The sequence below is a fragment of the Bombyx mori genome, chromosome 18 (genome assembly GCF_030269925.1).
Source record: "Bombyx mori chromosome 18, ASM3026992v2".
Taxonomy (NCBI): Eukaryota; Metazoa; Arthropoda; class Insecta; order Lepidoptera; family Bombycidae; genus Bombyx; species Bombyx mori.
Window position 1 is genome coordinate 13,458,055 of NC_085124.1, and position 13,239 is coordinate 13,471,293.

Consider the following 13,239-nt stretch of genomic DNA (forward strand, 5'->3'; position numbering starts at 1 on the left):
AGAGCTGAGCTGTTAGATTTGAGGCAAAGACTGCACGGCATAATGATACTTTAAAAAAAAGATGCGATTTTGTGTTTCAGCCTTAAACTATATAATATAAATGATATATATAAAATTAAAGCAAAAATATTACAAGAACTGCATCTATAGATCTCAAATATTAAGTGTTACATAATTAACTTGCCAACAATTAATCCAAGTCTGTGTTCAGAATTGTCAAATGTCAATCAATAAGATCCAAATGTCAGAGAAGCAGGGATTTATGATGAAATTGTACCGATGTCGTAAATTATACAATTAAATTCCTTTTTACAATAAATTAATTAATTTTTTTTTCGAATACACTGTTCTTATTATATATAATAATTATATTATAATAGTGTATCCCGTGTGACCTGTTCCTGTTATCGAATATGGTAAACTGTTTAATATTATTTTATAGGTTAGATAATGTGTCCTTGGAGTTGAAATTTAAATATTGATATTTTTTCGTTTTAGCATGCATATAGACAGTTATTATATAGTCCCGCTCGTTGGAAATGTGTTCTACCTTCGAGTTTGAAGACAACATCACTCTCGGCAAAATCAGACCAGGTAACATAGATAAAGTGATTAAGTTTTAATATTTTTATGGCAGTATAAGCTTCAGGAATTACACACTTGTTTCAAAAGTTTCGTAATAGATGTATTGTGTAATTAATTTCCTATGTTCTTAAATTTTAATTATGCTGTCCAAAAAAATTAATACCTAAATTTATAGTAACATTTTTACAAGTTCAATATGATATTGAAATGTAAAGAAATATAAATAAGCATTATTTCTGACTAAGTATCTTATGACACCAGCTGTTCAATAGGTCGAAGCAATCCTGAAGATTTGTTACCAGCAATGACTAAAGACTATTAGACAATGTTATCATCAGATGTAAAATAAAGATATCCTTAATTTTGACTCAAAAAACTACTACTTATTCATATATAATTTAAATAATTCTACCTCATAATAAAATCACATTTCCAGTACACCATACAAGAATGTCGGCAGTATTCTGCAAGGAAAGGATTCTTCTCATCAATAATAGAGAACATCAAAGAGGATATTGCAAAGAACAAGGAAATGAAAGAGAATATAAAGAAGTTCAGAGAGGAGGCACAGAAACTTGAGAACTCGGAAGCTTTGCAAGTAAGATTTTAGGAATAAGATGTCGTTTTATTCTTGACGTACCTTACAAGGTCTCCAGAATAAATTGTTAAAGACGTAATTATTATTATCAAATACCTGTACCTGTGAACCTTGTTCACGATAGCAGTCCCATAAACTTTTAACCACAAGTAGAAAATAATAAAACATCTTGATAGAGATACTCGAGGTGTGCAATTAATACATTTACCGATTTTATTATTTAATGCAGATAACAGTTTATTTTTCTCAGAAAAGATAAAAATGAATATCAATTAGAGTGAAAAAAAAAAAACAATATATGTGTATTCTGTAAATTATCTCAGGGTTTGAGTACAGTATAATAAAATTTTAATGTGTAAATTGTATGTTAATTTGAAAATTTTGTGAATTATTATGAAGTTTATGTATATTCTAGGCAGCTAGGAAAAAGTTTCACGCCGTTGAATCAGAAGCGTCGAAGAGTTCAGAAGTCTTGAAAGAAACTATTGAGGGTATCAAAGGAAAAATGGAGCATGTGCTAGAGGAGGCGAGTAAAAGTGATATAGCCAAAAAAGCAGGTTAGTTGATCCCGTAACTCTTTACCCATATATTGAGTCCTCTCATGAAAAATTTGTCCATTTGAGATAACTTTATGACCTATTTGTTTTTTTTTTTGTGTATGCCTATTCATTTGGCCAGGCTAATAAACTCTTACATCTAACTAGGTCGCCAGACTTAATAGTAGAAAGAGAATTTTCCTGCTAGAAAATCTACAATTCCACTTAAATATGTATGTGCTTTATCTATGTGAAAATTTCAAACAAAAAATTTTTTTTTTAAATTGAATTGAAATGGTATAATTTTTCTACAGGGAAAATTACGGAGGACATCTCGAAGACGGCTCGCAGTGCTGCGGAGGGTATAGCGGATAAAGGACAGAGAATTGGACAAACTTCTGCTTTCAGAACTATATCGCAGGTGTATGGTTTTATTCACATATTTATTCCTTTCTGATCATATCGACGCTTGAAAGGCAAACGTGACTAAGCGACAATGCGTGAACTTTACAGTAGACTAATTTGAAGTTTAAATCCCTGAAAAAATTTGTATTTTAACGAATCTAGCTGTAGGATTGAAATTATTTTAATAGACCTAGAAATATATATTTTTTTGCGCATCGAATATGGTTATTGCCTATAATTTATGTACAAAGCAGTTATTGTCGCTTAGTCACGTTTGCCTTTCAAGCGTCGATACATAGTTAATAGTAGACATAGTGAGTGTCATAAAACCGGAATAAAGATCCGTACAAATCCGACAAAGTTGATGTAATATTTGAGAAATTAATTATATAAATCAATAAGAACAATGAAATACTATATATTTTTGTGAAAACAGAATCAAATTTATTTTGTGAAGTTAGTGTTATCTCTGTCATTATTTTTATGTGTTAACTTCATTTACAATTTAAATCTTTTTTTCTGTTCCTTAACAACTAAGCTCGTTACAAAATTTCACACGTGATTTCGGATCCTCCCGGTCGACTAACGCTGCTTGAGGTACCTCAAGCACCGGTCTCCCTTCGCCAAACCCGTCGTTTACGACGAAGGGCTCGACGAGTAAATTAACCCATAGATACAGCCCACTGAGTTTCTCGCCGGATCTTCTCAGTGGGTCGCGTTTCCGATCCGGTGGTAGATTCTGCGAAGCACTGCTCTTGCTAGGGCCAGTGTTAGCAACGTCGTCAGGTTTGATCCCTGTGAGCTCACATACTTTTTAGGTTACGCTGACATATCCTCTCAAGGCCATCAGCATAGGTAGGAAAAAGAAAGCTACATTTCAAGTGTTATGCCTTTATTAGACTACATGTCAACGGGTAAGAGGCTATTTGGTTTAAACGACATTCGCTTAACACGCAATATTTATCTTTGTAATTACAGGTTCGTTTTATTTGGTATTAGCATCACCAATTCGATGTTTTAATCGAACTTTATATTTACACCATTTACGTTGTAGATGTCTATGGGCTCCAGTAACCACTTAACACTAGGTGGGCTGTGAGCTCGTCCACCCATCTAAGCAATAAAAAAAAAAAAAACCATTCAAATATTTCAAAAAGATTTTTTTTCCAAATTTTAAATTAGCGTAATAGCTCTCCTGTAAAATTTCAAAAATTTCACTTTAACCAAATAGCTTTTTATATCTTATCTCCTCGATATTATTTATTACGTGAATCACAGTGCTCGCTTTGAGAGTTCGAAGTCTCAATACCATATTAGTAAAGACTATCAATTGGTCTTAGAATGGAATTTGCCGGACAGATGACATACACAGCGATGAAATAAAATCATTTGATAATAATGTTCTGAAAACGAACCCAAACTCTATGGGTAATTATATTTAAAGAACTATGTAACTTGTATATTTCGAAGAGCTTATTGTTTTAAATAATGTTTTATTAATTATCAGGCAACAGAAGTTGTGAAAAACGAAATGTCACCCCGAGGGCTCGAGGGGCGTGTCTACATCGCTCCTGTCGCCTTAAGGAAACGTATTGAGGTATTCTATTATAGCATAGCACAGATGATCAGTACCTAAGTTTTGCTGCAAAAATGGAGTGAGTCCGCGCAGGTAGATTCCACGACCCTGCCTATTTCTGCCGTGAAGCAGTAATACGTTTCGGTTTGAAGGGTGGGGCAGCCGTTGTAACTATACTGAGACCTTAGAACTATATCTCAAGGTGGGTGGCGCATTTACGTTGTAGATGTCTATGGGCTCCAGTAACCACTTAACACCAAGTGGGCTGTGAGCTCGTCCACCCATATAAGCAATAAAATAAATAAATTAAAAGATTTTTAATGCATAGACAGCAGACAAGCTCAGGCTTCATCGTGTTAAGTGGTTATTGGATGGTCATTGATGTTCACAATGTGAATGCAGAATTACCTTGATAATAATGAACAGAATGATGGTGTACCTACCTGGGCGGACTTACAAGACTCCATGTATCCAGTAAAATGTATCTGTGATCCATAATTGGAATGCACATAAAAGGTTTTTTTATATTATATTCATTACCTATTTAATATGTAGAGATGTCACAAAAGTGCTCTGTGGCAATTTTGACAATAACAAGAAAAGAAATAACACTCAGCTCTGTGACAACAACAAAAAACTTTTTTATTGCAAGTCTAACTCTGGTAAACACCTTACTATTATTTGTATTGGTTACAACAGCCTTAGATATTTTCATTTCACATTAAAATCGAAACTGTGAGTGAACAAAAAAAAACGTTATATTCAGGTCGCAGAAGACGAAAGAACGTTTTCTCCGGACACCGAGACGACTGGAGTGGAATTGCACAAGGACTCAAAGTTTTATCAGCAGTGGGAGAACTTCAAGAACAACAATCAGTATGTTAATAAGGTATGTTTGTGCTGCACCCAGGGCGAGGAGCTCAGACAACTCCAAACATAATAAGGTCAGCAATCTATGGAGTTTGTGGAACACTGGAAATGTTTTTTTTTATTGCTTAGATGGGTGAACGAGCTCACAGCCCACCTGGTGCTAAGTGGTTATTTGAGTCCATAGACATCTCCAATGTAAATGCCGCTACCCACCTTGAGGTATGAGTTGTAAGGTCTCAGTATAGTTATGACGGTTACCCCGCCCTTCAAACCGAAACGCATTACTGCTTCACGGCAGAAATAGGCAGGGCGGTGGTACTTACTGCAGTGTTGTAAACTAATGGAGTGTTGATGTGAAACATCTATAGCCGCACGTAAAATCGATTTCTGGCGTGGCGACGCATGCCGTGGCGACGCGTCGCCACGCTATATGATGATATATATTATATACAGTCTATATGCAGTAGTGTGCGCAATCGACTGTGCGATTCTCTCCCACTCGATCCGGCGTTAAGCCATCCCCCTCACTACACTGAGCTCTGATACCTATAGTGTATACTCCGTAGTATATACTCCGTAGTGTATACAGTGTTGTTTACTACAGTACACATAACCTGTGTTTTACTTGAAAACAAATTATTTTTTCGTAATATTTTATTTTATTATGACATATTTAGTTTCTATCACAATCTGTTCTTTTCTGCATATTACTTTTACAAAATAATGTCGATGTTTCACATCTGCCAGGCGTTCCGTGACGGCTCACATTTTTTTTGTTTAGATAATCTTAATGGACGTTGGTTTCAGGTTTTAGATTGGAAAATCAAATACGAAGAATCGGACAATCCAGTGGTGAGGGCGTCGCGGCTGCTCACAGAAAAGATGGGAAGTCTGTTCGGGAACATGTTTGAAAAGACTGAACTATCGAAAACGTTGACGGAAATCTGTAAAATCGACCCGAACTTCACCGCACAGAAATTTCTCGAAGACTGCGCCAACGATATCATACCGAACATTCTAGAGGCTATGGTCAGAGGAGACTTGGAAATACTGAAGGACTGGTGTTACGAGGGCGTGTTCAACATTCTCGCAACCCCGATCAAGCAGTGCAAGCAGCTGGGGTATCGGCTGGACTCCAAGATCCTCGACATCGAACAGATCGAGCTGGTGATGGGCAAGATGATGGACCAGGGGCCGGTCCTCGTCATCACGTTCCAATCGCAGCAGATAATGTGTGTCAGAGACGGCAAAGGGAATGTTATCGAAGGTTCTCCGGATAAAGTTATGAGGGTTAACTACGTGTGGGTGCTGTGCCGGGACCCCCAGGAGCTCAACCCCAAGTCGGCGTGGCGGCTGCTCGAGCTGTCAGCCAACAGTGTAGAACAACTGATATAGGACATTAAATAGTTGAGTCATACATGACATACAGTGTTTTTGTTAACCCTCCTTCGACTGTGACTTGTGTCTTCTGTGATGTTCTGTTAGTTCATGGAAAAATGAAAAGAGCAAGTGTCATTTAAGTTGAGTACTGAAAATGTACCTGCATTTGTTAGGATGTCTATAAGATATCTATCGGTGGTATGTATGACGGTTTGAGATCTTAGTATGACGGTACTCATCAAATTAAAAATATATTATTTCTGATCATAACGAAACCCAACAGATTGTTCGAATAATGCAAGCTGTGAGGCAAAGTTTTAGAACAGTTAATAGAATCAGTGCAATAACTTGATAATAATAGTCATAGTAATAACAATGAAGTATCAATATTGTTATGAGCATAAGTACTTGCATTAGTTCTAGTTTCGTGAACCCGTAATCTAAAGCGAAGTGTGCTTGTCGTTGTCACCGCGAGGGCGATGACCCCGTGCCTCGACTTATCTATACATTGCGTGCAACAGACGAGTAATAAAGTTACAACCGTATTGATGTTGCATTATTAGGATCAGAGCTATCGATTCTTTGTTTTAGCAGAAGGAAGCTCACAATCTGTGTCACACAAAAATTACACAAAAACTATCATTTGTAGCATATTTATTTAATTTTTTAGTATCAAGTTGAAGTCACGTGTTTATCCCAATTTGCATATAAAATGCTATCAGCAAATGTATTTTGAGCAGTAAAAATATTTGTTGATATTGTCTATATATTAATGAATCAGAATATGGAAGACAAAAGTTCTTTGTAAATATTATATTATTGATTGATATTGAATAACAATTGAATACATAATGAACTGATTATTTTCAAATTAATGTCATACGGCATTTTAATCCGACTTGGCGTTTAAAATTGCATTTACAGAGTGACTCTCAATAAGTTTTAGTGGATTAATATAGATGATGGTTTTTGTCACAGTGGATTTTAAGTTGAGAAAAACTTAATCAAATAGTTTCAATGAAGTACAAATTAATTGTTACTCTAAAAGCTGATTAAAAATCTTCTGTCCCCTATCGCTTTAAGAACGTAAGTTATGTGAAGGTTTTTAAATTACAATTATTAAAATTTAAAGTTTATGCATTTTTTTTTATTGCTTAAATGGGAGCTCAAGGTCCCTCTGATGTCAATTGGTTACCGGAGTCCATAGACATCTACAGCGTAAATGCGCCATCTACCTTGAGACATGAGTTGTAAGGTCTTAGTATAGTTACAACGGCAGCCCCGCCCTTCAAACCGAAACGCATTACTGCTTCAGGGCAGAAATAGGCAGGTCGTACCTACCCGTGCGGAATCACAAGACTTCTAACCACCAATAGATTAGAACAATTATTTGTATAGAACATACATATTTCGGATTAGAAATGTAGGGTCCGTTGTCGTAACATATAGTCTATGAATGTTATTAAATTTAAAATGCAATATCAGTTGGAAAATTACTTTATAATTTATTGATAATTGTTAAAAATAAATTCGTGTTCTGTAGAAATTCCTTTTTTATTCTAATCCCTAAACTTAAGTTAAACAGTGTTGCCAGTTAAAGAAAATGAATTACCATTGGATCACTGTAGCTTTCATTAAAATAGCTAATAAGATGAGTTCTTGCGTAAGGTATTATAGGTTACGAAGCTGTGTTGCGGACATCGATAAATAAAACAAGAATCAAAGATAAAATCATTATATTAGAGGCACGTTGAAAATAGCCGACAAAAATCGTAAATAATATATACAACATTAATGTGTTTTAGTAACTTAAACTAGACAATGAGAGAAAATGAAAGAAGCTTAATAGTGACTAGGTTACGAACCGGCTTAACTAAGGAATGTGTACTTGGGGGCTTTGAACCGAGCGTCGGCTGTCGGGAGGCTTGGCTTTGTCCCTGGCATTGCTGACGTCCATGGGCGACGGTAACCACTCATCATCCGGTGGGCCGTATACTCGTCTGCCTACAAGGGCAATAAAAAAAAGTATTTCGTTGAGGCCAAAGTATTACCCGAATCGACCCGGGTTATATTGCGTCTTTTTGTTGCTCTAGTTGCACCTGTTTGTAGCTGGTTATCGGAGCCCGTTGAGTTGAGACATGAGGTCCAATTGTCAATCGTGTTGGGTGCAAAATTAACACCGAAAAGGTATACGAGTCTTCGAACGCCATTTCCTGGAGCACTCCCTTACAACCGATATTAATGTGATTTGTGAATTTTTTATTGTATACTAAAAAATAATAAAATAGGTTAGTGTGGACGCAAATTTATATGTTTTAGTATCTACCGTTACATTCAAAATTTGAATTTTTAGTTATTAAATATTAATGCCAAGAATTTATGCATTGATTTAAAAGTGTATTGATTAAAATTTATGACATACTAGCTCTAGTAGATTATTTTATGGAAATTAAAAATGTTCACAAATCACAAAGGCTTAACTTAAATAAAACTAAATTCAAAATAAAAACTAATTTGTATCTTGATCTCCACGGCTTAAAAATTAACATAAAAATATCCACAATGATTCTTATTAAGTTCGATTATTATAATAGATATACTTTTAAAAAAATACTTATAAATAAAGTACAGCTACAATAAGCTCAATTATATTATAAATTATTTAGCAAAATGTTGCCAGTGTAAAAATACGTTAGTGTTGCAATAATTAAAAACGTATAAAATAATATATAGGCGTATTACAATTCGACGGAATCCATCCGAGTTACTTTATTTAGAAACGATCTTAAAAGTCTACTCGGTAATTTAGAACATTACATGAGACAATCAAATAATTTCGTTTTGCTCATAGATTCGATTTGGTTTGTGTAGATGTTCGTAGATGAGCTTGTTGGATTCTATTATTAATTTCTTGGAGCGATCGTTTCGAAATAAAGGTTTTAATCAGTCGCCACGACTCCACTTCGATTCAACACTAAAGTTAAATAATGTGATAAACGATATATAAACTGCATGTTGGCAATACATGTTGGCCGTAGTTGGACGACAAATATGCGGTTTATTTATTTTATGGAGGGTAGAAATAAGGAGCATTAGCTCTGTGTATTAAATAGTATCAACTGAAAGGGACCTAATTAAGATGGCGCTGTAGTAGCAAGCGGAAAGGTTAAAAAAAACAGCGTCATAAACTACCACACTTGACTCTGTTTAAAAAAGCTATATTCATATAGTTTCCACTTGCTACACTAGCGCTATTTCGGTGAGTCTCCCAACTATAATTTGCTGTTTACAGGTGAACACTTTTCAACTCATCCCCCCTATAAAAGATGGCGCTCCTTATCTCTACCCTCCATAATTACTCTGTCACCGTTCGGTTCGTCAGAGTCCGCGGTCACGCTGCGTTGGTCCATGGGCACAATACAAAATCAAAACCCTTCAAGTTTGGTCGTCGGCATTCACATCGTGCGACCAATATGTCGAAGGGTTTAAATACATTATCGTTGGTCGAAGTTTGGCCAACATGTGTTGCTAATGTCGATAGAGTTCACGCTCAGAAATCATTGAATTAACTTATAGAAACCTTTGATTCATTTTAACCAAACCTTATATACTTTAACGTGTACATTATCAAATAGAAAATGTGTAGAATATGATGAAATTAATAGATCTTAATGTTAACAGAAACACTTGGTTTTTTATTCCAAACAAATAGATTAGATGTTGTATGACTTAATTTTGATTATAAAACTTAAGTAGGTAGATAAGATTTTTAATGAAAACATTTATTTTAGTGCCATTTGATACTTACTACAAATCAATTAAATATTTTTAAGAGAAAAATTATTATTCGTGAATGAATACACAAGACCGGGCAAATAATGTGTGTTGCCATTTATTTATGCTTTTTATTGAAAATAATGGCTTTATCAATTAAAATTTTATTTAAATATTTTCCTACCGAGTTGTACGTGAACTCAACCGTATAAGTTTATAATCATAATGAATACAATCACATACAAAAGGCTTCGATTACACGTGTTATATTAGATATTACACAGAGTGCACAACACAGTGCTTCTAATTGCAAAATTCGACTTTCTACCTCTAATCGTAAAGTGTTTATTTGAATAAACTTTTACGTTCGCCAAGAGCAGCCCTCACGGCATCTTTAGGGTTATCAAAACTACTTTTATATAAAAAGTTATGCAAGTTCAGTTTAATTAAAATTCTTATTATCCTGTTTTCAGTTTGTTACAGCCTCGGCCACATGTCGCGGCGGCGCGTGTAGATTGTGACTTAGCACAAGTTTGACAACCTCCGACCTCAAGCGGATATCTTAAGAGTGCTAATTTTATTTTTCAAATTCCATCTTTAGAGCATCAAGTCGATTTTGTATGGAGAAGTCGCTTTTATTTTATAATACGTGCCCCACGACACGCGGCCTAGTTGAAGTACTGTGAAAGGTTTGGAATGATATTGGAGGTAATTGGTGTGTGGTCGCTCAGTCGACGAGCCACTGCATGAGGCTGGTGTCGAGTCCGCCGGCGGACAGCAGGCGCGCGCCGTCCTGCGTGAAGCGCACGCACGTCACGTGCGACGAGTGCCCGCCGTACGCGTGGCACAGCGACTGCAACCAATGTGACCAGATTACAATTTCGCATTCTCCCCAAATCTCACTCGAAATGCCCCAAAAATCAGGTTTAAAAAAAAAACCCCACGAAATGGATATTTTTATTGCTTAGATGGGTGGGCGAGCTCACAGCCTACCTGGTATTAAGTGGTTACTGGAGCCCATAGACATCTACAACGTAAATGCGCCACCCACTAGCGTCTAGCTTGTTGACGTTGTTAACACTAGCCCTAGCAAGAGCAGTACTACCCAGAACCTACCACCGGATCTGAATAGCGACTGTCAAGATCCAGCTAGAAACTCAGTGGGCTCGGCCCGCCCATTCCTGTCTCTGAATAATATATGTTCCAGTTTATGGGTTAGGGCCGCCGTCATCGCCCTAGCCCTGTGAGTATCGTGGGCGCGTTACCTTGGGTTGCGTGACGGGGTAGGCGTACAGCTTGACCTTGCCGAAGTCGTCACCGGTGGCCGCCAGTCGACCGTCGCGCGACCTGCAACAAGGAGTGGACGTTGTACAGCGGGCGGTTGTCGCGGCCCAGGGGCGCCGGTGGGCGAGCTGCGTACCGCGCGCACGAGTTGATGTCGGTTCCGTCGGCGTTCTCCGGCCACACGCCCACCGTCGTGAAGGTGATGGGGCACGTGTTGCTGGCCCACGCCGCGTCGCGCAGGGACGACGGGCTGGTCACCTGCCGACACGTCGTCGCGTTCCCTGCGGAGTCAATTTATTTATTTATTATTAACATAGGTGATAAAACCTGTATCTCAAGCATTAATTATCTCATTATCTCAATTAGACCTCGTATAGTTAGGACGATTAGCGACATCTATAGTAAAGGGACAAAGTTACTAAAATCTATTTTTGAAGAATAGCGATAATGACCGGGGCTACATTAGTGGGCTACGGCGAATATTCGTGTTATCGCGATGATGTGGTTGAGCAGATCGTTGCAGCGCGTAATATTCGGGCGAAGGCGATGTACTGTTGGGGCACTGTCCAGGAATTGAACAAAATGTTAGAATTATATTTTTTATACTTTTATTGTGTACTGCTTTTTACAATTTTATATCATTCGATTCACATTAAGTCTGCGGCTTATTGCTTATGTTGTTGGTGTTGCGCACGCGTCTGTCTGTCTTCACGTTTTGTTCCGGGTCACCCCGCACCCCGCTTCCGCTTGCCTCCCGACGATGCCCATTTGGGTATCGTTAAGCTGGCGGGTATCAAAGGGATTTGTCGCGACAACTTTCGCTTGGGTGGCTACACCTACGTCACTTCAGTGTCGTTCAGACTTTGATACGGTACGAACGTGTTTGTTTTCTTGTACACCGTGGAGTAGAGTAACAAAAAAGTGTTGAAATTCGTTCAATTGTATTTAAATTACGTCTCTGTCGAACAGTACACCGCAACATAGCCCGGCAGGATGTATCGCGTCAACGTGACACAAATCTTGACCCGCTAATATAGCCCCAGCATAAGAAAAGAGCTTAAAACAGATATTGATTTAAAAAAAGAAAAATTACCACATCACCGACACAACGAACGGCCAAAGAAGACGCCAAATGAATCGAAACCTTTAGATATCAATGTAGTGTGCAGCTCGCCTAACCTTATATTTGTAACTGCACACACTAAATTATGACAGTATTACATGAATTGTCGACTTGAACAGTTCTCTTTTATTTCACCTGCAACACTCCAATACATGGCGACCCTTAGCCAGCAGTTAAAATTTTGCAACATACATAAATTACGAGAGTAGCTGAATAAATTATGAAGAATATTATGAAGAATAGAAGTTTGTAAAACGAGAAGAGGAAAGAAGATTTTAAAATTACAGAAAATGAAAAAAAAGAAACAAAAACCCTCACAGAAGATTGATTTGGATGAAGCGATGAGAACAATAGAAGAAGACAGAAAAGGGTGTTGCTGCCGGGAGCCGGGAGAATGCTCAAGCCTTATGATGAGAGGATATGCAGGGCGCCGGGAGATAAATTGTACGGGTCCGAGGTGGAGCAGCTAGGAGTCAGCTCGAGTCCAATGCTGAGGAGTTCATTCACCCATGCTACGTAAGACGTCATGACCTACATATACGTTGACAGTAAATACGTGCTTACTGCAATGTAAGTTTTTGCTCTGATATTGTAATTTTTTTACGTTATTTTAATGTTCTGTATTATATGTTATTATTAAGTCCATGCGGAATTACTTTATATTCAGTTTAAGGAAATCTATGTCTTTCCATCCACAAGAGCAGGTTATGCAATTTAGAGCTAACCAAAATGTTAAACGCGGAAACTACAGAGGTTTCCGAAGCCGAGGAGATAGCCATTTTTATAACAATAAGACAAATTATAATCGTAACTATAATTGTTATGAAAATAGTACAGGTCAACGAACTTCACATATCGTAAATCGAGGTAAACACTCAGGCGATCAACGCCAGCGTAAGCATTTTCGCGGACGACCGATGCATTATCAGCGTGTACAGCATAATACGCAAGAGTCCAATGTCCAAGACAACTTGCGCAACGATAACGCAAATAATTATGACAACTTAGAGTTTTTCGCACCTAAACAGTGCACTCATTCGATTTTTAGTTATAGTAATTTTTGTGTAATTAAGTGTCAACTTAAAAATAGTAATATCGATCTTAATTT

At 37.2% G+C, this 13,239-nt stretch overlaps 2 protein-coding genes across 7 annotated transcripts in view; one reads left to right on the forward strand and one right to left on the reverse strand.

The window, feature by feature from the left end:
• Positions 1 to 217: 217 nt before the first annotated feature.
• Positions 218 to 5,992, forward strand: LOC101743733 (mitochondrial import inner membrane translocase subunit TIM44). Its single transcript, XM_004926767.5, has 8 exons — positions 218 to 416; positions 499 to 594; positions 1,022 to 1,183; positions 1,599 to 1,740; positions 2,034 to 2,140; positions 3,632 to 3,721; positions 4,467 to 4,589; positions 5,378 to 5,992. Exons 1-8 carry the CDS (start codon positions 414 to 416, stop codon positions 5,963 to 5,965), a joined length of 1,311 nt encoding a protein of 436 aa, XP_004926824.1. The 5' UTR covers positions 218 to 413; the 3' UTR covers positions 5,966 to 5,992.
• Positions 5,993 to 7,671: 1,679 nt separating this feature from the next.
• LOC101743885 (echinoderm microtubule-associated protein-like 2) overlaps positions 7,672 to 13,239 on the reverse strand; it is a 103,664-nt gene continuing 98,096 nt past the window's right edge. For all 6 annotated transcript variants that reach the window (XM_038017309.2, XM_004926768.5, XM_038017308.2 and 3 more), the window contains 3 exons: positions 11,145 to 11,289; positions 10,990 to 11,071; positions 7,672 to 10,577 (listed from right to left, as the gene is read on the reverse strand). In XM_038017309.2, coding sequence (XP_037873237.1) covers positions 10,452 to 10,577; positions 10,990 to 11,071; positions 11,145 to 11,289 — 353 coding nt within the window. In that variant the 3' untranslated portion in view covers positions 7,672 to 10,451. The remainder of the gene's footprint in view (positions 10,578 to 10,989; positions 11,072 to 11,144; positions 11,290 to 13,239) is intronic.